The sequence below is a fragment of the Mus musculus genome, chromosome 11 (assembly GCF_000001635.26).
Source record: "Mus musculus strain C57BL/6J chromosome 11, GRCm38.p6 C57BL/6J".
In the NCBI taxonomy this organism is placed as follows: domain Eukaryota; kingdom Metazoa; phylum Chordata; class Mammalia; order Rodentia; family Muridae; genus Mus; species Mus musculus.
This window is the reverse complement of record NC_000077.6, coordinates 47,040,271-47,065,953: the sequence shown is the minus strand read 5'-3', so window position 1 is coordinate 47,065,953 and position 25,683 is coordinate 47,040,271. Positions and strand designations below refer to the sequence as shown.

Genomic DNA, 25,683 nt, shown 5'->3' with positions numbered 1-25,683 from the left:
ACTAATGAGCAAGACAGACTTGATCCTTACTCTTCTGGACGCTCTGCTCTAGCAGGCAAGGCACTGAATACCTAAGCAGGGTGCTTGGCGTTTCTCCAGTACATTTTTCTGTCTCGTACTACCTAACTCCTTCCTGAGCATTACTTCAACTACTCTAACATCATTTAATCTGTGCCCCAGGAGAGACAGTGGAGTTTTGCCTAGTTTATAGGTAGAGCACTAGATGCTCATAGAGGTCTGGGGACTTGGACAAGGACATCGAGGAATTCAGAAAGTGAGGGGGCTGCAGATGACACAGCAGGTAGCAAAACAAAGACTAAAGAATGGAAACTCAGTTCAGATTGACTTGTGAACCTGGTTCAAAAACTCAAGAGAGCCTGATGCCACTCTGTTCATTGTGTATTTAAAACACTACAATTTTAGAAGAAGTTTCCAGGCAACAATCATTCCAATTCCAGATGCAGAAGAAAGCTTAAGATGTAACTATATAGAAACTTAGTTACAAGGTAACCATAAGAATGGGTTACATAGCTCAAGGCCCTAGGATCTGGTGTGAGATCGCTGACCAAAATAGTACAGAGATCAGCATGCTATAAAGTAAATATGATATCCCTGCTGAGGATAGGTTCTGTTAGCTAGTAGCTCACTGTCTAGGGAAGGAAGAGGCTCGGATAAACATTTTGAATGAGGACCACCTCTATAGCAAAAGGTGGCTGAGGTTTGCCTCTACAGAGGCAAAAAGTTCACCAGGCCATTAACAAATTCCACTATAGCCTTCTATTTGGAAAACAGGTATTTCTTCATTTGAGGAAATACCTCTGCGTGTTTAACATTGCTGGGTTCCTGAGGGACCTGTGGGCATGAGGATATTTGTGCCCCCAAAAGGGAAGGAATTTTTCCTTACTTTCCCAACCTTAAAATGTTCTCTTTCTGTTAACTTATGTCTGCTCTCAGCAAGAGGAGGCATTTCAGTGACATGGAGATTGTCTTATGCTTCCTATTGCATTTCTGAAAAGATGCTGTCTGAGCTTCTCGTTAGGAAGAGTCAATTGAAGACAGAAAAAAAAAAAACTTCAACTTCAACTTCCTGCTCAGAGCCTCGCTGATACCCCACTGTCTGTGACAATGGCCACACCGACACCATAAAGAAAGTGGTGGGAACAGAAGAGCTTCCCTTTGAGCCTGGTCCTTTTGACTATGGAAGCTTGATGGAGCTAGCCAAAAGGAGAGAAACAGCAGTCACCAGGACCTTTGTCAGCATGCAATAATAACTGCTATTAGTATCAGTTTATCCCTTGTTTAATATTTGTCTCTTTTAATGAGTTGTAAATCCTTAGCCCTTAACTCTGAAACTTGATCTCATATTGGAACCATGTAAGGCATTAAAAAATAATCCTGATTTTTAGGCTATTTCAGAAGGATGAATTAGCATCTTTAGGGGTTTGTACTAGATATTAGAATTGCTTAAAACATGTCTAATGTCTCCTTGGTACAGTCAAGTTTAGGAACTGAGGCTGGTAAGATACTCTTCTTCAGAGGTGATGACACTGTCCTAGCCCAGGAGAAGACACTGAGAGCATGTTAGTAAGTGGGTAGGGGGGCAGTTGGGAAGATGGTTGGGGGTGGGGTGGGGAGTAAGCGAGCCGATGAATGATGATGGTGATTAGAGCAGGTGTTGGATTTAAGTAGACAGAGCAGTATTGTTAGATTATTGTTCACAGTAACCTTATGAGTCTATACACTACTTTATAAAAATCAGCAGCAGCTTTCAATAAGTGTATGCAGATATGAAAGAATAAACAGAAAACTGCAGGCTGCTCCTGTCATCTACAAGTGGAATTCTCCTTGCTTTCCTTCTGATCATGACGCAGTTCCCTCTTGACAAGTCAGGCAGCCATTACATCAGGGGTAATGGTTCATTCTTATGTCTTCAGTGAATCATGTTCGTCTGAAGGAAGCAAAGATAACAAAGAGGAAATTAGAGTTTATGCAGAGTGGTATGACTGCTTGCAAACCAAGCAACAAGGGGGAAGTTTCAGTGAGCAACTGAGAACTCCCTGTCCTCCAGATGCAGGAAGTGATCTGCAGCAGAGGTGTTGGCCCTGTTCACACTAGTCACAGTTTAATTGGAGGTGGGAGGAACATACTGCAGCACCTTCCACACCAGAGAGGCTCACAATTTCCTTGTTATGATGTTGATTACATCCCTGGATAATTCAGCAGGGTACCGACACTGCGTTGAGCACATCAAAATTTTATTGTTGATTTTATTCAAGTAAGTACAAGCAAGGCTGTGCATATAATTGGGAGGGAATGTCGAAAAGACGGGTAGAAAAAGTAGCATTGGTGTGGGCTTGGTCAAATGCCCTAATACTATGCTGTCCATGTGTCACTTGGGTACCATTTAAGGTTAATGTTCCCTCTAGTTTTTCTACCCTAAAAGTGATAGATACAAAATTCACTTGACCAATAATGGGAAACATGGTTTCCTTTATAAGAACAGCTGTCTGGTTTTGTGATCTCTTTCAGCTTTGAATTTTGTTCTAGCACTGTACTTGTAAGTATGCTCACTACATTGTTTTATCACTTTCATTTAAATAACAGTAAACACTCCCTCTCTCAGGGCATTTCACTTTTGATTGCCAGAAAATTATCTTAATATTGGTTTTTATAATTACTTGAAAACCTTCTATGTACATAGACTGTGTTTTGGTCAAATCCACCCCATTCTCTCTCTTCACTATCACTCATAGCACTATTTCTTCCCAAATCCATCTGAAAAGCAAACAAAAAACAAACAAACAAACAAACAAACAAAAATGCAAGACCACTACAACAACAAAATTAAATCCATTTAGTGCCAGCTGTATGTGCAACCTTCCCCAAGCTGAGCAGCCACTGACAGGTGATGGCTGAAGGGAGATGCAGAATAAGTTTTCATCAGCAATGTGGTCCTAAAAGGCTGCCTATACTCTAGTAGATAAAGAAAATATCCAAGAAATTAAAAAAAAAAAAAGCTAGTCAGTAGGAATGAAGCTTTCAGGTCAGTACTAGCTTGATTTTTCCATATCCTATGATATAAGTATGCAGTGTCTCCAGAAATTGGATATTCTGTCACACTCTGTAGGATAACCAAGAACATTAGCAATAGCCTTTCATGATTATGCACGCACACACACACACAGACACACACAGAACACAGACACACACACACATATTGCCTCATACCAGAAAAATATAACAAATTCACAAATGTACAATGTCCATAGTTTGGAAGATGCTATGCATATACATCAATTGACATGTATGCCACCTATGAGAAATGCATGAACTTCCCTCACTAATGGAGTCCCTTCCTGCTCCAGTTGTCTATCCAATAGAATATCCCAGAAAAGCCTTAGAACTCACCACATTTCTCCCCAGTGGATTCTAACCAAAAAAAAATTGATTGTACACTGCCATAAAGAGGTTGGAAGGTTTTAATAAAAATGCTATGAAAGTAAAATTAGCAAAAATTTAATAGTAAATACTTTTAGAACCTAAAGCCACAGGTTACATACCTATTACACCATCTCTTCCAGTTCTTCCTTTCTTGTTTCTCTTCTCTACATTGCCCTTCTGACATTTCTCCCCCACAGTGATTCTTTCTAGTGTTGATCAGTACAGTTGTCTTAGTTACTCAGGCTCCTACAGAATCATGCATTAGGATCTTATCTTTCCCTCAAGGTGCACATAAAAGTTTCTTCCTGACAAAAGAAAATACATTCCCTTCAAAGGAAGTCCAGGAGAGCTATTCAGAGTGTCTCTGTAAAGTGTCTTTGAGTATTTATGTATTCAGTGAGAATTGCTGAGTATGGTAACGTGCTTGTTTCTCTTTCTTTCACATTTTAATTAATATAATAATGCTCATATGTATGAGGTACATGTGAAATGTCACTTCACATATACAATTTGTATCACTCAGATTGTATTTATATCTTATTCCCTTGTGAGGGCTTGATAGCACTATGTGAGACACACCTAGCAACCACCCATAAAGAAAAGGATTCCTAGGAGCCTTGGATATTATCAAGTTTACTCCTGCCATGTGATGAATGAGAAAAGCCAGGTTCAAGAAAGAGAGAATGACTCATTTCTCAGGACACAGCTAAGCTGGACATTAGGCACTAAAAACGTAGCCTTCAAACTCCCAGCTGGGGCCTTGCTAGCTTGCATTGCCTTTTATCCCATTTAATCCGTACTCTGTACTTGATCGTTTGCCACTCAAGAGCTGTTACTCTTAGACCACCGACCCAGGAGCCAATGGTCTTCCTCTATCACTGATTACCAAGCACTTGCCCTCCGGAAGCTTTGTTTCATATTTGGAGGAAATGCAGATGCTAATACTGTTAAGTACAAAAGTTCAGATTAAAATGGACTCTTTGAGAATTAGAGGGTTTGTAACAACTCTGTAAAGTCCTATACATCATCTACTCAAGGAATACACAGATCCTCAGTGGAGACATATTAGGAATGCATAAGTCCTCCAGCCATGTGCCACCTCAAGGAACACATCAGCTATTAAGTCTGAAAGTCAGTGCAATACAACTACATACAAAGGGAGGGCACAATGGGAAAAATGTGCTGGCTTCAAGAGTAGATCAGTGTCCTCCACAAAAGCGTGGGTCCAAACTCTTCTGCAGCTCTGGGTACCACAGGGAGACATGAAGGTATATACCTGATATGATGGATCATGAAAGTGTCTCCAGGGCACCTGGGGCACAGATAATAAATAATATTGGAGACAGATACAAAGTTAGGATGATAAAGAAGTTAGATTCAAGAGAACCAAGTAACCCTATTTAAAAAATGGGGCACAGAGCTAAACGAATTCAAGCTGGTACAACCACTCTGGAAATCAGTCTGGCGGTTCCTCAGAAAATTGGACATAGTACTACTGGAGGATCCAGCAATACCACTCCTGGGCATATACCTAGAAGATGCTCCAACGTATAATAAGGACACATGTTCTACTATGTTTATAGCAGCCTTGTTTATAATAGTCAGAAGTTGGAAAGAACCCAGATATCTCTCAACAGAGAAATGGATACAGAAAATGTGGTGCATTTACATAATGGACTACTACATAGCTATTAAAATCAATGAATTTATAAAATTCTTAGGCAAATGGGTGAATCTGGAAGATATCATCCTGAGTGAGATAACCCAATCACAAAAGAACACACATGATATACATTCACTGATAAGTGGGTATTAGCCCAGAAGCTCAGAACACCCAAGATACCATTTGCAAAACACATGACACTCAAGAAGAAGGAAGACCAAAGTGTGGATACTTCAGTCCTCCTTAGAAGGGGGAACAAAATAGCCATGGAAGGAGTTACAGAGACAAAGTATGGAGCAGAGACTGAAGGAATAACCATCCAGAGACTGCTCTACCTGGCGATCCATCCCATATACAACCACCAAACTCAGACACTATTGTGGATGCCAACAAGAGCTAGATGACAGGAGCCTGATATAGCTGTCTCCTGAGAGGCTCTGCCAGTGCCTGACTAATACAGAAGTGGATGCTCACAGTCATCCATTAGACAGTGCACAGGATCTCAAATGAAGGAGCTAGAGAAAGTACCCAAGGATCTGAAGGGGTTTGCAGCCCCATAGGAGGAACAACAATATGAACTAACCAGTACCCCCAGAGCTCCCTGTGACTAAACCACCAAAGAAAACACATGGTGTGACTCATGGCTCTAGCTGCATATGTAGCAGAGGATGACCTAGTTGGTCATCAATGGGAGGAGAGGCCCTTGGTCCTGTGAAAGTTCTATGCCCCAGTATAGGGGAATGCCAGGGCCAGGAAGCTGGAGCAGGTGGGTTAGTGAGCAGGGGGAGTAGGGAGGGGATAGGGGTTTTCAGAGGGGAAGCCAGGAAAGGGGATAACATTTGAAATGGAAATAAAGAAAATATCTAATAAAAAAAAGCCACAAAAGTTTTGATAACCTGTAGGCAACCAGGTTATATGTAGGTAACCAGCATACATAGAGGTAACCAACATACATGTGAAACAAAAACAGATCTACTATGTTTATCACTAAACTAACTTCCAAATATTTCACTATCATCTGTATTCTTGATGTATTTTCAATTTGAAGCTTCTTAGTACTAAACTGTCCTCTAAAACTGGATTTTGTCAAATGTATCTGCTTCAAGAAATTCTACAACCAGTTAAAAATCTACCCGTAGTAGCATTTTCTTTAATAACAGAGTAATAATGAGAATAGTTCACTCTACCTAAACTGAATATTACTGGCCAACTGGATTTAGTGAAATCTTGCTTGGAATATATATGAAGAAGGGTTAAAAGGTAAACATGTTTCCTGCCTCACATATTTCTCAAAATCTTGCTTACAGAGTACACAAACTTAGGAAAGGATGATATTAGAGGTGGGGATGTATGTGGGAAGAGGATATAGAGGAAAGAGTGAGATCAAATCACATCATTAATTCTCTGGGAATTAATTAAAATAGTTTTTAAAGAATTTGCTTACTAAAAATCAAATATGACATGTTACAAACTTACTTGTGGAGCTGCAATGTAATGAACGATGGAAAAGTATGGAAACCCAGATCAATGACACCATTTTGGGAAGGGTCGTCACAGCTATCCTGACATAAAACACAGAAGCAGCAAATGTGAAGAGTTCAAGAAACAAATCTAATATTTTTCTTACTATATGAAGTGATGTAAAGATTTCTATTTATAAAACATGGTATGTTTTTATTTTTAGTTGACACTATATTTGTGCATATTTATTGACTATTGTGTGACATTTCAATATAGGTGCACAATGTACATTGATCAGACCAAGAAAAATGACATTTCCATCACATCAGACAAATATGTTTTGTGTGTATTGACACCATGCAAACTCTTTTCTGTGCACTCTGTTGATAATTAACTGTTATCAACTGTATACTTGTCCTGCTGTGCTGTAGGTATTTCCTCTGCCTATCTGGAAGCCATACTACTGAAGCTCTGCTTCTCTTCTTACCAGGGATGAGGATGGGTGGCTGAATCCAAGATAAGTATCTGTTTCTCAAAGTCTCAATAACTTTAGGTTCTGAGAACAGGCCACCCTACTGTTAGGAGGGGCACTGAATAGGGTCTCCTTAGTTTGCTAGCTTTCTGGAGGCTTTGGTAGTTCAGCCATTCAGGAAAGGCTTGTTCAGTGATCATATGTGGTTAGACAGGCATGCTCATCTGTATTCCTTAGTCTCTGTTGGTCAAGTTTCTCAGGATATGTTGTATGAAAGCTAGAGTGCACTGACAGGATCACCTGACTATTTACAAAGCAATGGGAACTCTCAGTTTTCTGGCTGTTTCTCAAGCATGGTCCCATAATTGTTTTCTAAAGACTTTTGTAGGGCTCAGCCACTAGAGCTGAATGACTTGAGTTCCTAGGATGTTGGATAGTGACTAGGGCCTCCTGCTTGCTGGCAAAGCTAGAGTTTCTGAGCTGAGACCAGCAACCTGCCTTCTTCACAGGACCTAAGGTCTATGCAATAAGAAGTTGGGTGGAAGTCGTCAAAACATCACTTGGAATTTTTTCTCTTAGGTAGTTGATGACCCTGTAATTCCTCACTATGGGCTCTGGGCCTGTGACAGTTCCAGGGTTCTCCAGCAGTCAGTTGTCTTTGCCATATCATGACTATCCAGTGAAACATCTGGAGCTGTCTCTAGAGAAATTTAGGTGGCTTCATGTGAAGTACATGCTAAGATATGTGCAAGTAGCAAGAATAGAATTTTTAGGGGACAAAAACTTAAAATGTTAATTTTCATTTTTACCGATGGTTTGATTTATCCCTAGTTCTCCCAAATCAAGCTATAAATGAAAAATTCTTTGCAGCCTTTGCCAAAAAGGCAGTTTCTCCAGGGTATGTGTTAGGTGGTTTTAGAATTTAATACAGTGAACAAGACTAAGACAATGAATTCAGTATGGGTAAGGGATGTTCAAGTACTAGGCAGAAACTAATTGGAAATGTGGGAAGAAAGCTGCAGGTCCTACTGGGAGGTGAGACAGAGGACATCATTTCATCAGCAGGGGCTGAGTTCTCTGAGGCTTTGAAGCATTAGAGGTCAAGGACTGCGGGAAGTTTAGTTTTATACTGGAGAGTGTTTAATGATGACTTTGGGAGCAGCATCAGCACCAGGAGTCTCTGAAGCATTGACACAGAAAGCACAGGGACACACAGTGGATTAATGGACACTGTAGAGCTGATGCCAGTGCCTCCCCTCCTAGTGCATCTCTTTCCCACCACACAGCATCAAGGGAAGTTTAATTGAGAACCCCCCCACCCCCCAAAAAAGCAAAGTACATTAAAGCTACTGACATGTTTTAGAGATGGAGGTAACTTGCCAAAGACTGTGATGGAATACAGAAGGGAAAGCTTAAATCTATAAATGTTTTCCTAAAGGGAGAGAATCTAGGTATATGGGCAAGTGAATGACAGCCAAGCACAAAGCTTAAAGGAACACATATCCAGAACCTAGAGAGATGCTCATGCCTACCAACGAAATTACACTAAACTAGAGGAAACATCTCAGTGTGGTACTTTTCACTCTGTAAAGTTTTATTAATTTAATAAGCTACATAAAGTTGGGAGATAGACATGGGTTGTGTCATGACTTTCTTGATCCTTTCCTACAATGCTTTGCCAACTTAAAATCCATAGTGAGTGCAAACATCTATGTTTCAGACTGTACTCTCTGCCCTGTGTTACAGAGACCCCACATCTCTCTTCTAACATATCTGCCTCTGTTTTTGTGGAAAATTTACTCTGAGCCTTCTTATTTATAATGGTTCCTTGATTATCCCAAAACATGATGCTATAGATAACTTCACTTTCACACAATAGTTACTTATGGGACAAAAGTAAATAAGTCATAGTAAATCAGAGGTAACTTGGATGGTGAACACTGAAAAAAGGTAGATTATCTTGAAAACAAAATTGTATTTTTCTGGACTATTGAAGTCCTTTTAGTTCATTATATAGGCAAGGTCTAAATATCTTTACACACACACATGCAGACACATTGTGGCTATTATTAATATTGATTGGGGTTTCAACCCTACCTTTACTCATTCAGTTTCCAGATAAAAGGCACAAAACCTTTACATTTATAATAAGCCTTAACAGCATTAGAGCTGAGCATATATCAGCCTCCAGTGGTTATTTTGTCTACCTCCTTGTCAACAACCCTGGGTTATAATTTGCCAGGTTCTGCTTGGGCTGCTCTTACTCCGACTGGCCAACCCTCATGTCCATGTTTCCATGAGTCATCGTCCCCATGGTGTCTTCTCCTCTCTCCACCTTCGCTTTCTTCCCCTCATGGTCTCTGCTTCAGACCCCAAGCCCAGGAGCTGAAACTCTGCCTACCTCTCTTCTGCCCAACTATAGGCTTATTCAACCAATAGTTTAAAATTAGGGAATAAGGTTTGCACAACAAAAGCTGGCAAATGTGAGAATACAGAATTTAGTATTATAATACATACCACTAGACCAAGCCTCAACATTTTTTCCTTTATTCTCTCTTATAATAAATAAATAACATAGTAAGGACAACTATGAAAAAATATGAAAATTATTAGGTATGAGTTACATTGAAAAAGTCCAGTCTATTCATATTTGACAACTCAAAAGAAAATATTCTTTTTTCTATCCTATCCTGCAGAGTTCTGTATCTAAATCAATTTCTATCTTAACTTGCATTATTAACCTAAAACCACCTTCTAAGACCTAGAACATCTTCTTACATCCTCAACAACTTAAGCTTGTAGTAAGATTATGACAAGCTAGTCTTCAATCCCATCAGAGACCAGAGAAGGAATGAATATTACCTGAGTACATAGGAAATGCAGACAGGCACTTCCAAGATTATAGAAAAGACGGACAGTTGACTGCCTGGAGCATCATCATCAGCCTTCTGGCCCAGAATTTCTGATAGTGCTTTCACAAAGCAGGAATTATGAAGGACTTGCTTACCCTGTCTTGGCAGGCTTGGCAGTCAATTTTCCTGTGTCTGTTTGTCATTTATGGACAGATACCTGTCTGCAGATGAAGGTAAGGCATTTTCTTAGCCTGGTGGCTAGATTGCCACAAATAAAGCCATTTCCAAATGGAGGTCCTTCGATGTTCTTCATCTTTTTCCGAGTTGAATGGGGTACTGTCAGGAGCTGAAATGTCTCAATGTCAAAACAGCCTTAAATTAATTAAAAAAAATCTTTAAATGCCATATACTGTAAGTCTCTGAACTTTTTGAAGACCATCTATCTATTTATAGCATATCTTAACAAGCAAACATTGCCTATCTCAAGTTACCTATTATCTGTCCAACCCAGGATGTGTATTTCCTTGATAATCCAAGCTAGTATCTAACACGGCCATCAGTTTTACTGACTGGCTATTAACTTGTATTACTTAATTATCTAAAACAGTTTGTAATGGAAGGTATTAAAAGGACTGAGACTAAACATTGTTTTGTTAGATGAATTTCATAGGCATAATGCCTATACAAGAGTTGGAACATACATATATTATGTTGTAACAGAGTTAATTAATTTAAAAATTTCTATCAATGTACGAAGATTTATGCCATTGAAAGCCTTAAACTTATATCAATATATAAAATTCTATATCAATGTAACAAAACATAACCTCAATTCTGCATCAAAATATAAAGATCTCTATCAATGTAAGATTATACCTATAAAATGTTATTTGGTTTAAGAGTATATACAATTATATTAGTCCCCTATCCGATTTGGGATAGGTAAAGATCCTTTCCCAATCTGTTGGTGGCCTTTTTGTCTTATTGACGGTGTCTTTTGCCTTGCAGAAGCTTTACAATTTTGTGAGGTCCAATTTATCAATTCTCAATCTTACAGCACAAGCCTTTGCTGTTCTATTCAGGAATTTTTCCCCAGTACCCATATCTTCAAGGCTTTTCCCTACTTTCTCCTCTATAAGTGTCAATGTCTCTGGTTTTATGTGGAGTTCCTTAATCCACTTAGATTTGACCTTAGTACAAGGAGATAGAAATGGATCAATTCGAAATCTTCTACTTGATAACAGCCAGTTGTGCCAGCACCATTTGTTGAAAATGCTGTCTTTTTTCCACTGGATGGTTTTAGCTTCCTTGTCAAAGATCAAGTGACAATAGGTGTGTGGGTTCATCTCTGGGTCTTCAATTCTGTTCCATTGGTCTACTTGTCTGTCACTATACCAGTACCATGCAGTTTTTTATCACAATTGCTCTGTAGTAAAGCTTTAGATCAGGCATGGTGATTCCACCAGAGGTTCTTTTATCCTTGAGAAGAGTTTTTGCTATCCTAGGTTTTTTGTTATTTGAGATGAATCTGCCGATTTCCCTTTCTAATTCGTTGAAGAATTGAGTTGGAAATTTGATGGGGATTGCATTGAATCTGTAGATTGCTTTTGGCAAGATAGCCATTTTTACAATGTTGATCCTGCCAATCCATGAGCATGGGAGATCTTTCCATCTTCTGAGATCTTCTTTAATTTCTTTCTTCAGAGACTTGAAGTTCTTGTCATACAGATCTTTCATTTCCTTAGTTAGAGTCACGCCAAGGTATTTTATATTCTTTGTGACTGTTGAGAAGGGTGTTGTTTCCCTAATTTCTTTCTCAGCCTGTTTATCCTTTGCGTAGAGAAAGGCCATTGACTTGTTTGAGTTAATTTTATATCCAGCTACTTCATTGAAGCTGTTTATCAGGCTTAGGAGTTCTCTGGTGGAATTTTTAGGATCACTTATATATACTATCATATCATCTGCAAAAGGTGATATTTTGACTTCTTCCTTTCCAATTTGTATCTCCTTGATCTCCTTTTGTTGTCTAATTGCTCTGGCTAGGACTTCAAGTACAATGTTGAGTAGGTAGGGAGAGAGTAGACAGTCTTATCTAGTCCCTGATTTTAGTGGGATTGCTTCCAGCTTCTCACCATTTACTTTGAAAATTGCAAAGCTTCTGCAAGGCAAAAGACACCGTCAATAAGACAAAAAGACAACCAACAGATTGGGAAAGGATCTTTACCTATCCCAAATCGGATAGGGGACTAATATCCAATATATATAAAGAACTCAAGAAGGTGGACTCCAGAAAATCAAATAACCCCATTAAAAAATGGGGCTCAGAACTGAACAAAGAATTCTCACCTGAGGAATACCGAAGGGCAGAGAAGCACCTGAAAAAATGTTCAACATCCTTAATCATCAGGGAAATGCAAATCAAAACAACCCTGAGATTCTACCTCACACTAGTCAGAATGGCTAAGATCAAAAATTCAGGTGACAGCAAATTCTGGGGAGGATGTGGAGAAAGAGGAACACTCCTCCATTGTTGGTGGGATTGCATGCTTGTACAACCACTCTGGAAATCAGTCTGGCGGTTCCTCAGAAAATTGGACATAGTACTACCGGAGGATCCAGCAACACCTCTCCTGGGCATATATCCAGAAGATATCCCAACCAGTAAGAAGGACACATGCTCCACTATGTTCTTAGCAGCCTTATTTATAATAGCCAGAAGCTGGAAAGAACCCAGATGCCCCTCAACAGAGGAATGGATACAGAAAATGTGGTACATTTACACAATGGAGTACTACTCAGCTATTTAAAAGAATGAATTTATGAAATTCCTAGGCAAATGGATGGACCTAGAGGGCATCATCCTGAGTGAGGTAACCCAATCACAAAGGAACTCACACAATATGTACTCACTGATAAGTGGATATTAGCCCAGAACTTAGGATACCCAGGTACAATTAAATTAAGATACAATTTGCTAAATGCGTGAAACTCAAGAAGAACGAAGACCAAAGTGTGGACACTTTGCCCCTTCTTAGAATTGGGAACAAAACACCCTTGGAAGGAGTTACAGAGACAAAATTTGGAGCTGTGACGACGGGATGGACCATCTAGTGATTGCCAAATCCAGGGTTCCATCCCATAATCAGGTTCCAAACACTGACACCATTGCATACACCAGAAAGATTTTGCTGAAAGGACCTAGATATAGCTGTCTCTTCTGAGACTATGCCGGGGCCTAGCAAACACAGAAGTGGATGCTCACAGTCAGCTGTTGAATGGATCTCAGTGCCCCCAATGGAGGAGCTAGAGAAAGCACCCAAGGAACTAAAGGGAACTGCAACCCTATAGGTGGAACAACAATATGAACTAACCAGTAGCCCGGAGCTCTTGACTCTAGCTGCATATGTATCAAAAGATGGCCTAGTCGGCCATCATTAGAAACAGAGGCCCATTGGACTTGCAAGCTTTATATGCCCCAGTACAGGGGAACGCCAGGGCCAAAAAGGGTTAGTGGGTGGGTAGGGGAGTGGGGGGGGGGTGGGTATGGGGGACTTTTGGGATAGCTTTGGAAATGTAAATGAGGAAAATACCTAATAAAAAAGTATTACTAATAATAATTAATTAATTAAGACATGGTTTATCTGTGTATCTAGGAATGATCTGGATTTTCTCTGTATATTAGGCTGGCCTCAAACTCATGATGAACCTACCTGAGCTTGCCTTTTTCGTTCAAGTATTGAGATCAAAAGTATGAGTTTATTTAGTATCTACCCGTTTTCTCTTCATTTCATGTTTTTACTATATTCAACTTCATTCAAACTCCCTTCAGTATATAAGCACATTCCCAAGTAACACTGTATCTAAACAACTAGCACCTTTAAACATGGGCTCCTACAAGAGAACTGGTTACAGCTCGTTCTGTACACCCTAGCTCATGGCACATCAATGTTGAGTTTTGATATGTTGCTCTATATTGTTATCTCTATCTGTATCTTAATTCTATATCTGAAGGTCTAGGCCTAATTGTGAATTCTCACCTTTACCAGATTTTGTTGTGCAAATTTTGTTCCTTAACTTAAAACTATTGGTTGAATAAAAATGCCTACAGCCTATAGCTGGGCAGAACAGAAGTTGGTGGAGTTTCAGTTCCTGGGCTTGGGGTCTGTAGCAGAGACTATGAGAAGAAAGAGAAGGTGTACAGCAGAGATGACTCAGTTGTCTATATCAAACAAATTATTGTAGATTTATCTCATAGGGCTCTATGTAGTTTGCTACTTCTAAGCTCCAATAGTTAGAGACATCTAGCATAAAAAAAATAGCTACTCTGGTATAAGAAAGCACTGGAGAGTTTAACATTAATTCAATGCAATAAAATACTCTGACAAATGTGACTTCAGGGAGCAAGGGTGTGTCTAGCTCATAGTCAAAGATTACAGTCCATCATAGCAGGAAAGTCAAGGTAGTAGGCACTTAAAGCAACTATTTACATGGCATCCATGATCAGAAAACAGAGAGCAATTGATGCATTCTACCATTCTAGAATGTGGTTCCTTTACTCCACAGTCTAGCATCCCAGCCAGAAACAGCTCCATCCACAACTGATGGGTCGTCCCATCTCAGTTCTCAAAGTCAGACCTAGAAATGCCTAGAAACCCTTTTCCAGTGATTCTGGATTCCCTCAAGATGACAGTTAATACAAACCATCAAAGGATGGTTGGGACTTAAAAGTGGATAGTTTCGTTGTTTAGTTTTATTTGAAGTTACAGAAATCCCAAAGAATAGAAATACCTTGGAAGCAACCAAACCTACATAGAAAGGAGAGGAATCAGTCTGCGATAGATCCATCTCAGAGGAGATAGAGCATAACCACAAGACATTACACAGCATTTTATAAAGGAACTGACAAAAGAGTAAGACACCGAGTAAGAGGGAAGAAGAATGCTGCTCACAGGGATAGGTATCATCCAACCCTGTGAACAGAATTTCAAAAGCCATTAAAGACAAGGAGCAGATGCTGAGAGGAAACACCTGGTGGCATGGAGTCAGCTGATTCAGGATTCCAAGGAAAAGAATGGCAGGGAACTAACTCAAATGGGCTACTCAGCCAAGGGTAGCTGCTAGCCAAACAAATTAGAATTCTGTTCAAGTAAAGTCAATGAAAGGGGAGGGAGAGCGTTGTGGGGAAGAAACAAAGAGGGGAAGTTACCAGCATCATTATTTTGTTTCTGAATACTCTTTACTCCCTTTCTGCAGGGACAGAATGGGCCCATTGCCTTATTGAACACTTTAGCAGATTCCCAAATATTTGATGGCTCATACAGGCACAGTGGCTGTAAGGATGTGGGAGGGACCATGAGCATCCCTGATGAATGTCTTTCTGCTTTGTTTTACATATCCCAAGAGTTTGGGCATTTCAGTCCCCACAGAGCCTCTGGCTTGCTTTTCTGCTGCCTTGGAAGCCTTCCTAACGTTCCCTTCATGCATGCCTGCCTTGTCAAGAAGTTTATGGTACAGTTGGGGAGGCAACAGAGATAGTGCCATTTACTTTAGTGTCTTGGCAGGAAGCAGCATCCACAGTAGCTACTTAACAAATGTTTACTGGAGCGAAGTCAAGCTGGGCTGATTTCCTTTAATACCACAAGGCTTGACTTACACATTCTTTCTTCTAAATGGGCGAAAAACACTTTAGGAAGAAGAGTTTTGCTCTAAGAATGGTGGGCGCTATAAACTTAGCATCGGGTGAAACACATTCCATGCCTTCCATCTTAGTAACGATTTTGAGATAATGACCATCTTTAAATAAGGAAGCAAATACCTGAGTAGGCGAAGGAATCCCTCCACCCAAGGTCATATTGGTAGGAAATGATTTTGCCATTTGAATGCAGGTTAGTCTAAATGCAGAGCCTGCTGGTCTGTGCTCTTCCTCGAGATCTCCTCTTCTCGGTGCATCTGGAGAATTTCAGAACTTTGGTGATCTGGAAAGAGTTGTTCTTTCACCTTTTCTTCCTTTGCCTTCTAGTCCTGATAGAAGCCAAGGTTGTTCATGCAATTAGCACAGTCCTGCCCCATTTGGCAGCCTAGTCCTTATGGATCATCTCTCCAACAGGCTCGTATCTGGCACACCATGCCTACCCAGCTGTCTTCATCCTTGAACATCATCCCTGCTGAGCACACAGCAGCCATACTACACGATGTGAAGCCTACTTAGTGCCTGACAGGCTTGCATATGTCCAACAGACAAAGCTGTGATTGATTATTGAATTTTCTGTAAACTCATCAAGTGATTTAAGTAAGATATTCCTGAAGAACTCCTCGGAGTCATTGGTGGCCACTCTGCCAGAATCTGTGGATAAGCTTCTGCTTTCAGAATTTCTTAAAGCAAAGGCAGAACTGAATCACACAGAAATTCAATCTTGAGGACATCACAAAGACATTTCCTCACCCTGACCATTTCTTCTTCCATTGTCTTCTGCTTTCTAGGTCTTGTAACCATGCCTGTGATTTATAAGCATGTCTGATTCCCTCTGCAGGGTAGACCTGTTTTTTCAAAAATATCTCATACTCCAAGCAGCTCTTTTCAGAGTGACTGTCTCTCTCAGGAACCTCTCCAGCAATCAGTAGCTCTAGATATGCTAGACCAGACAATGGGGCAATCTCCAGAGAACTGGCACACAGAATAAAATGATGATGGATGCATACAATTCTCCCACTGTGAAAAAGGTAGAAAATGTATGCTACATAGAGGGTGTGAAAGCTCGGGCTGAGAACATAGAGCAAGTTCTACGATACCAAATCATTTGATAAAGGCACTTAATAGGTCTTCCTCTTCATGATGCAACAGAAGGAGTTAGCACATGAACAAGTTGGGGGTGGAGTCTCTCAAAGACAGAAAAGCTCTAAGACTGGGATTCAGATCATCTGAAGTCTGTAGAATTAAAAGCAAATACTCCTTTGAGACACTTGGTCTCCAGCAAGTGGCACAATTTTGGGAAGGTTGTAGAACCCTAAGAAGCTGGAGCCACACTGGTGGTGAGTATGGATCACCAGGGTGGGTCCTGAGGTTTTGGAACCCAGCCCCACCTTCTATTCACTCTCTACTGCCTCACTGAAAATTCACTGTGACTAGCTGCATCTGATTCTTGCCCCCAGATGTTCCCTGTCATGATGAACTGTACCTTCTCACTGTCCTACGTTGCTTTCTTGTCAGGTATTTGGTCACAGCAATGAGAGAAATATTTGAATGGGACACCCTTCCTTGTTTCCATTTTGTCTCTGCTATTTCCTTATCCTCTTTAAAAGCCTTGTAGTAAAAGGCTCATGAAACAGAACAAAGAGGAAAGGGGAGGCAAGCTATTTATCAGAGGCAGAAAATTCAACTCGGACTGGCATTGTCACAGAACTGAATAGCTATCTGAAACTCTTCCCACAAGTTTGAATGGACCCAAAATGTCACTGCTATCAAAGCTGCACATTGAAGAAAACAGCAGATACTGCGCCTGGTAAAATAGTCAGTCTCAGCCTGGAAAATGTATCACACTTTCATCCCCTGACCCTCCTTTCCTCGGCATCAGCAAGTGTCATAAATCGCTATTTGCTGACAAGCTGTACTGATATGAACCTACGGCTGCTGGCAGCACAAGAGAAACATGCCATTCAGTTTAGTCCCAGGGACTGATAGCTGTGCTTATCCCAAACGGATCCCCCATGTTGCCAGCTTGAGGAGACAGGAAGGGAGTTAGCCAGCGTGCAATACAGGCTTGATTCTACAGTGTGAATGTCAGCTGCACCAATGAGGAGAAGAGACACACTGAACCATCCAAGGAAGTATGGTGGGTTTCTACCAACCCCTGTGTCCCAACAAATACACTCATTGTCTGAGGAAATAACTCTGAACACAGTTGTACTGGACTGCCCCATGAAAAATCTGCTATTTCAGTAAAGTAGCAGATACCTATCAATACTTGGTTTAAGTATTTGTTCTGTGAAAGATAAAGAAAATGGATTTATTTCACTGTTTTTTTTATCAATTAGGATACTCATAGAAATTGCTCTTGATTATGGACCTTCATAGATGTTAGCCCACTTAATCTGTACAGCAGTAACTCTTCCTGAACTCCTGACTTAGGGTTCTTTGGTGAGGAGCCAAGATACTCTGGTTTAATAGGCTGTAAGTGAAGTTCTGAGGAAAACACAAGAGTCAACAAGAGGTGAGAAAATGAAGGTGAAGGGGAAAAGAAGCCATGGGATTCAGTAGACAATAGGCCACGATGCAGTCCTGGGGTCAGGTGGGTCTGGTATCAATTACCAGGTTTCAGTCTCCTCCTCGTTCAGTTTATCACCTCTCAGGGGTCCAAGAATGTTGTCTCAATATGGGTTTGATAGTGCAGACCCAAATCAAAGATCCACTGGGCTGCACTCAGTGAAGACCAAGTCCTCAAAATGTCTATGATAAAGGGAAAATGGATGCTGGGAAGCAGAAAACCCATCAGTGTAACTTACGTCCTGCAGGCTCAAAGCTGAGATGCTTGCCTGAAAGTGACATACATACTGTTGTTGAAACAGCTCAAGCCTGTTTCTGTGCCCTACTTCCACGTTGTTCCATAGTAAAACATAGTTGGAGTAAGTGTCCAGTTAGCTATCCAAACAAGCCTTTGTGGGTGGTGTGCTATCCTGGACGGTACAATCTCAGATAAGATTCTGGGTTGCTGAAGGACACAGTCATCTAACTAACACATGCTTTTATCTAATTTTATATATATATATATTTATATATGCTAATATGAAAAAATATATGGGAAAAAAGCAATATCCAAATACCACAACTAGTTCTTAGTGTTAAGTTCTCATTCTTAAAAGCACCTTTGGTTATGTAGAACAAATCTGAAATTATTCAAATATAAAAAAGTTAGCAAAATTGTCCAGTTGATAGCACTTCTCTTCCTTCTTTGGTACAAAGAGACAACATTGACTTGGCATCTTCTGATGCATGGTGTAAGGAATTCCCAAAGATCCAAGTTTTCACTTTCTATGGAGACTAAAGAGAGGACAAGACCATGACAAGAGAGAACAGAGTCATAGTCAGAAATCTCAGATGCAGCAATGAATTGGGGGAATAAAATATTCAAGGAGGTGGTGTTTGGGAGTGATAAGATTTGGATCTCCAAGAGCACGGTAACTTGGGGCATTATCTCTGAGTAATACAGGCAAGAGTGAGACTGAAATTTTATACATAGACTAGCAAGATGAGACCATCTAGACTGAGTGCTGGGATTTCCTCTTCCACTGGCAGCTGATTGAGGTCATAAGTGTGGCGTGTAGAGTAAACAGTCTTTTGAAACTCTTGAATGATTCTGAGGAGAGACACAAAGGTAGGAGGAATGATGGGAAGATTACTCAAACTTCAGACAAAAAATAATTCAGACCAGTTCTATATTGTAAGCCTTGGAAGCCACCATCATTAAAAGTCTCTGTCATTCTGAATATCCAGAACTGTCTACCAAGTGGCTACAAAGAGTGGCTGTTATTTATAGGAACTGAGAGAAGCATACTAGATGTGGAACTTAGCTCATGTCTTATTGAATCTGTGATATTTTGGTAAAATATTAAAATACTTCCAAAATATTCTTCCTGTCATTGCATGAACCAGCTGTTATTCTTTTCAAAGCATAGTTTTCATGCTTAAAATATTTGGCATTTTTATGTAAACACAGTTAAAATTTACTATCTTAATTACTTTATAAATATTAACTTATTTATTCTCATAGTGGACCCACTTACATGGGAGACATGGTCTGCAGACAAGGAAGCAGAGGAGTAGAGACACTAAGTGACTTGCCTGTGATCATGAAACTAGTACAAGGTAGAGCTCAGAATCTAACCTTGGCAGCCTAGCTGAGACTGTTCTCTTAAGGTATGTTTTTATTTAAAAGTTGAATTGAAGTAAATGGTGTTAAAATAGCAGCAGGACTCCAAGAATATTAGCCTCACAACTGAATTCTTTCTAGAACATTGAAGGAAAAGAGATCACTTAGTGTAAACAGCAAGCTTACTTGCTGGCATTAAAGAGAGAGGGAATCGCTAAATTATAAAGCTGACCTTGAACTTTTATGATAAACTAATCCTACTTTAGTCTCTCAAGTAGATGGGATTGGGACTATAAGTTCATGTTGCTATATCTGGCTCTAGTATATTGCAGACTGTGAAAGTTAGTAGAGGATTCAAAATGTCATTGACAATGACTAGAACCATGATACCCTCACATATATGTACTATTGAAAAACAATCAATCTAAACTGAGTAAATAATAAATTTGGTTATTCAGTCCCAGTTGCCATTTTATTTGTCTACAGGTGCTGGGCATTTCTGATGTGTATATTTGATCTTAAATAAAAGGGATCAGGAAGCCTTCTGTGCAAAGAGTTAAATAATAAGGATTATAGGTACATTGCACCACACAGTATGCCTCAATTGTTCCACTCTGCAATTGTACCTCAAAGACAGCTGTAGACAATACCCAAGCAGATGAATGTGGCCATGTAAATTTATTGGATAATGAATTTCACACTTTTTCATATGTCAGAAATAGTGTTATTTCAATTTGACTTTAATCATTTAAAAATATAAAATGTATTTTTAGCTTTGTATTTGTATCTTGTGACAAAAGCAGGTGTCAGATCAGCTTTAGCCAAAGGCTCCTGGTTTCCATCAGTCCTTGGACTGGACCCTGGGAATCTAAGCCACAAAATTATCATGCACCTGAGAGTCTGTATGTGTTAGATTCACCGAACTATCATGAAAATATAAAATGAATGTACTTTAGCAATGATTCCTCCAGTTCAAATAGATAAATCAAAATGCATAAAATTAGATAAAAACTACATGAGCTGTGTTAGATCAGCAAGCAGGAAACTCATTATATAACAATGACAAAGAACAGTTGAGCTAATAATAAAGGTTGTGGTTGAGTGCTTATGTAGTCTATATGATGTCCTAGGTTCAGTTCCCTGCACCACAGAAACAAAGAGGGGGAGAAGTAAGGGGAGAAAGAGGAGAGAGGGAGGGAGGAAAAAGGAAGGACAAAGCAAAAGAAGGAAAGAATAAGAGAAAGCAAATAAAAGACAAAGGGAACTATTCTTATTTCTCACAGTGTTGTTATCTTCTAAAATACCAGTAGAATGGCCTACTGAGTTCTGACTACAGCATTCAATTGCTTGTCTAGTTTATAGCTCCAAACTCTTCCACATTCCTGCATATCAGTCTCAAACGCCTAGCAACCTCATGGTTAGGTTTGTTACATCAAAACCCCACTTCTGGTACCAATTTCCTTTATTAGTTACTTTCCTAATTGCTATTTTAAAAAGCCTCAAAAACAAACAGAACTTAATGATCAATTTGGCTCACAGCTAGAGGATACCATCTATCATGTCAGGGCACTAAGAATGGGAGGTGACTGCATCAACCAGTCAGGAAGCAGAGGAAGGTGAGTACTGACCCTTAGCTCACATTTTCCTTTTTACTAAACCCATGGAGTGCAGGTACTCACATACTCAGAGTATATATTTTCACCTGGATTTCTCCTCACAGGTTCATTTCATTGTAAATGCCATTGGGGAGAGAAAGAGACGAGCAAAGGAAAGACATTATGTATTCTTGCTACCCCAGGGAAGCACACTTCTTCCTTCACACTGTGAGAGCTGACTTCTAAAACTCTCTCATTATCTCCTACAATAGTTTAGTTTCCAACATGGCAGGAATACACATATGAGAGAGAAAATCATTTTAACTTCAAGAATTTAAGGAACAGCTACATAACTTAAGGAATAATTATAATGTCAGGAACATCAGTACATCTGGTCAGGGCAGTGCAGCTATGGAGAGGAAATGGCTGACTTCTCACTGCCATGGTCCTTGCATGAGTCATGTTCTTGTGTCCTCTCGGGTAAAATCAGAAAGGTCGGCTATCAGAATATGCAACCAATGGACTGTAGGTGTTTAGCTTAGGGTGTGAACTGTGGCAATTTTGTCTCTTTGTGTTAATTACCTGTCAGTATTTTTTAATGAGAGATGTTACTTGTGGTTTTGGTTTTTAAATCCTAATTATACTCTGGGGCTGCTGCCTCCAGAACAAGCACTTGGTCAGTAACTTACCTCCGTCTCTAACATCTCTTGATATCTCCCGACACTGAAGCTGAGGGTCACTTGCCATGTACCATTGTACAAAGTCATTACTCAGTGGCTTCTGATACAGTTTACCTTTTTATTTCTTCCTTGATAGCTAGAGAGATTTGCAATTGCCAGTGAACTTTATGAACTCAGAGGTCTTAGAGGTGCTCTGATTTCCTGTAAAATATGACATCCCAAATGGCTAAGGTTAAAGTATGCTGTCTAATTAAAGTCTTCCAACTGTGGGAGCTTGAGATTCTAAACTGCAGTGTTCACCTCTTCACCCAGGTCACTGTAATTTTCAAAGGAAATGCTGACTCTACATTGAGAGTAGAGGTGAGCATGTTGGAGTTCTGTGTTCTGTTTAGTTATATCTCCTATTTTTATTTTAGATTATAATTCAACCATCCACTGAGGTCTCTTTAAACACCTTGGATGTTTACAATCAAATCTAGGCTGCAGCCAACTTGATTATTCTGGTTATTTGCTATGTTGTCTTCTATTTTTAAAGTCCTATATAGTTCTCAAAATTCTCTGCTAAATGTAATTTATTCTTCCCTTTGACCTTGACAAGAAAGAAAGACAAAACCTGCCATACCCACCTTGCAAAAACAATTGAAAGCTTGGTTAATATTAAAAAAAGATTTTCACAGTTAATCCCTTTTCCTTAAAACTGTGATATTTTGTTTTCAAAGCTATTTCCTAAGCACAAAAATAAAAACATGTTTATTTAATTAAAACATCATTCTCTAAGGCCTAAAGACTTCCAGGCTGTGTTATTCTCCCTCCCCACTGAGACATAATTGAAGACTGATATGATACATTTTATTAATTAGACCCGTCTGCTTTTCCCACAGAGAAGAAAGGAGTATGTCATGTTTTATGCCAGCTGATTTAAATAAAAATCCACTTGGATTTGGCCTTTTCATGCTGGTGTGACACCAAAATGAACAGGAAGTGAAATGTGAAATATTTACCTTCATCTCATGTTCTAAGAGGAAACATGCATCACTGCGGCAAGTGCATTTGCTTGCAGACCACTGATGAACTATTCCACAAGGCTTGTGTTTTCTCTTCCTGATTGATTGGAAACCAATCAAAACAAATGAAGTCAACATTTTAGGGGGAAAACCAGTGAAGGAACTGTGTCCTATTCTTGGCTTTGGGAGAGGTAGGAGAGTTGTTCATTTTATATGTAAACTTGATTAAGCCACTGTATGTGGATATTTGGTCAAATATTACCCAGATATCTCTATGATTAATGTTTAATCTCTATAAGACTAATGTTTAATACAGTAGACCTAGCATCATGTAGGTGGAGTCAAATATGTTAGGTCTTATGCAGTCGAAAGAGGGAAGTCAACCAGTGTCTTGCTTTCAGATTTGAATGATAATTTATTCCAGCCTGCTATCTTACCCTGTAAAGTTTCAGCTGGAATATATTATAACTACATGAGCCAGTTTCTCAAAACTTTATTCTCTGTCTCTTTCTTTCTCTGTGTGTATGTGTCTGTTTGTCTCTGTATCTGATTCATATTCTCTCTCTCTCCTTCCCTCCCTCCCTCCCTCCCTCCCTTTCTCTCTCTCTCTCTCTCTCTCTCTCTCTCTCTCTCTCTCTCTCTCCTTCCCTCCCTCCCTCCCTCCTTCCCTTTCTCTCTCTCTCTCCCTCTCTCTCTCTCTCTCTCTCTCTCCCCTTCCCTCCCCCCCCTCTCTCTCTCTCTGTGCGTGTGTGTGTATTTGTCTCTCTTCCTATCTTTCTCTAATAATGTGGTTTCTTCTTTGACAGCTCTGACTCTAAATTAGAAATTGGAAATATTTCCTGTAAATGGAAAGAAAGCAAATAGTTTTTACTTTGAGGACCATATGACCTTTGATGAAGGTCCACTTCTCTATATTACTCCAATGTAGCCATAGAGCATTGTTATAACAAATGAATGTCTTTAAGTCAATAAAGCTTTATTCATAAAAATGAGTAATATGAGTAATAAATCTGTCTACACAGATATTGTCTAACATAACCATAGCAATGATTACTACAGGAACATAAAATATTGAGAGATTTATGACATATGGAAGCATTTTCTGATATAATGTGAATATGAGTTCGGGGATATATTTATTTATATCTATTTGTGTGTGTGTGTTTGTGTGTGTGTGTAAGACAGAGAGAGAGAATGAATATATATGGCAGGGTTTTTGTTGTTGTTGTTGTTTGTTTTTTGGTTTTTGTAAACTTAATATATAATTCCAGTGATCATTCTAGTTAGAATGGCAAATTTTAAGCTTCTCATTGGGGCACCCCTATACTCTCTCCTGTGTATGAAGTAGCCAGAAGTCCTTGATGCCTACACTGATGCCAAGTAAGATGTCTATTGTCCAATCTCATCCCTAGCAGTCACTGGCCAATTGAGATATTCCTAGCTATTTACTGCAAGGCTCCTTCATTTCCTAAGGTAACTAGTATTCTTTTTCTTTTCTTTCTTTCTTTCTTTTTTTTTGCACATTTTTATTAGATATTTTCTTTATATACATTTCAATTTTCAAATGTTATCCCGAAAGTTCCCTATACTCTCCCCCTGCCCTGCTCCCCTACCCACCCACTCCCGCTTCTTGGCCCTGGTGTTCCCCTGTACTGGGGCATATAAAGTTTGCAATAACAAGGGGCCTCTCTTCCCAGTGATGGCCAACTAGGCCATCTTCTGCTACATATGCAGCTAGAGAAACGAGCTCTGGGGGTACTGGTTAGTTCATATTGTTTTTCCACCTATAGGGTTGCAGACCCCTTCAGCTCCTTGGGTGCTTTCTCTAGCTTCTCCATTGGGGGCCATGTGTTCCATTTTATAGATGACAGTGAGCATCCACTTCTGTATTTGCCAGGCACTGGCATAGCCTCATATGACACAGCTATACCAGGGTCCCTTCAGCAAAATCTTGCTGGCATATGCAGTAGTGTCTGGGTTTGGTGGATGATTATGGGATGGATCCCTGGGTGGGGTAGTCTGTGGATAGTCCATCCTTTTATCTTAGCTCCAAACTTTGTCTCTGTAACCCCCTTCATGGGTATTTTGTTCCCTATTCTAAGGAGGAACAAAGTATCCACCCATCGGTCTTCCCTCTTCTTGATTTTCTTGTGTTTTGCAAATTGTATCTTGGGTGTTCTATGTTTCTGGACTAATATCCACTTATCAGTGAGTGTATATGTAATGACTTCTTTTGTGATTGGGTTACCTCACTAAGGATGATATCCTCCAGATACATCCATTTGTCCAAGAATTTCATAAATTCATTGTTTTTAATAGCTGAGTAGTACTCCATTGTGTAAATGTACCACATTTTTTGTATCCATTCTTCTGTTGAGGGACATCTGGGCTCTCTCCAGCTTCTGGCTATTATAAATAAGGCTGCTATGAACATAGTGGAGCATGTGTTCTTATTGACAGTTGGAACTTCTTCTGGGTATATGCCCAGGAGAGGTATTGCTGGATCTTCTGGTAGTATTATGTCCAATTTTCTGAGGAACCTCCAGACTGACTTCCAGAGTAGTTGTATAAGCTTGCAATCCCACCAGCAATGGAGGAGTGTTCCTCTTTCTCCACATCTTCGCCAACATCTGCTGTCATCTGAATTTTTGA

At 39.8% G+C, this 25,683-nt stretch overlaps 1 protein-coding gene across 4 annotated transcripts in view; it reads left to right on the top strand.

The window, feature by feature from the left end:
- The window catches only part of Sgcd (sarcoglycan, delta (dystrophin-associated glycoprotein)), a 1,018,375-nt gene that overhangs the window by 923,498 nt on the left and 69,194 nt on the right, over positions 1-25,683 (top strand). The window contains exon 7 of one of the 4 annotated variants that reach the window (XM_011249012.2): positions 6,997-9,418. The exons of the other annotated variants lie outside the window; for them this stretch is intronic. Coding sequence (XP_011247314.1) covers positions 6,997-7,075 — 79 coding nt within the window. The 3' untranslated portion in view covers positions 7,076-9,418. Of the gene's footprint in view, positions 1-6,996; positions 9,419-25,683 lie in introns of those variants that run through there. 4 annotated transcript variants of the gene reach the window in all.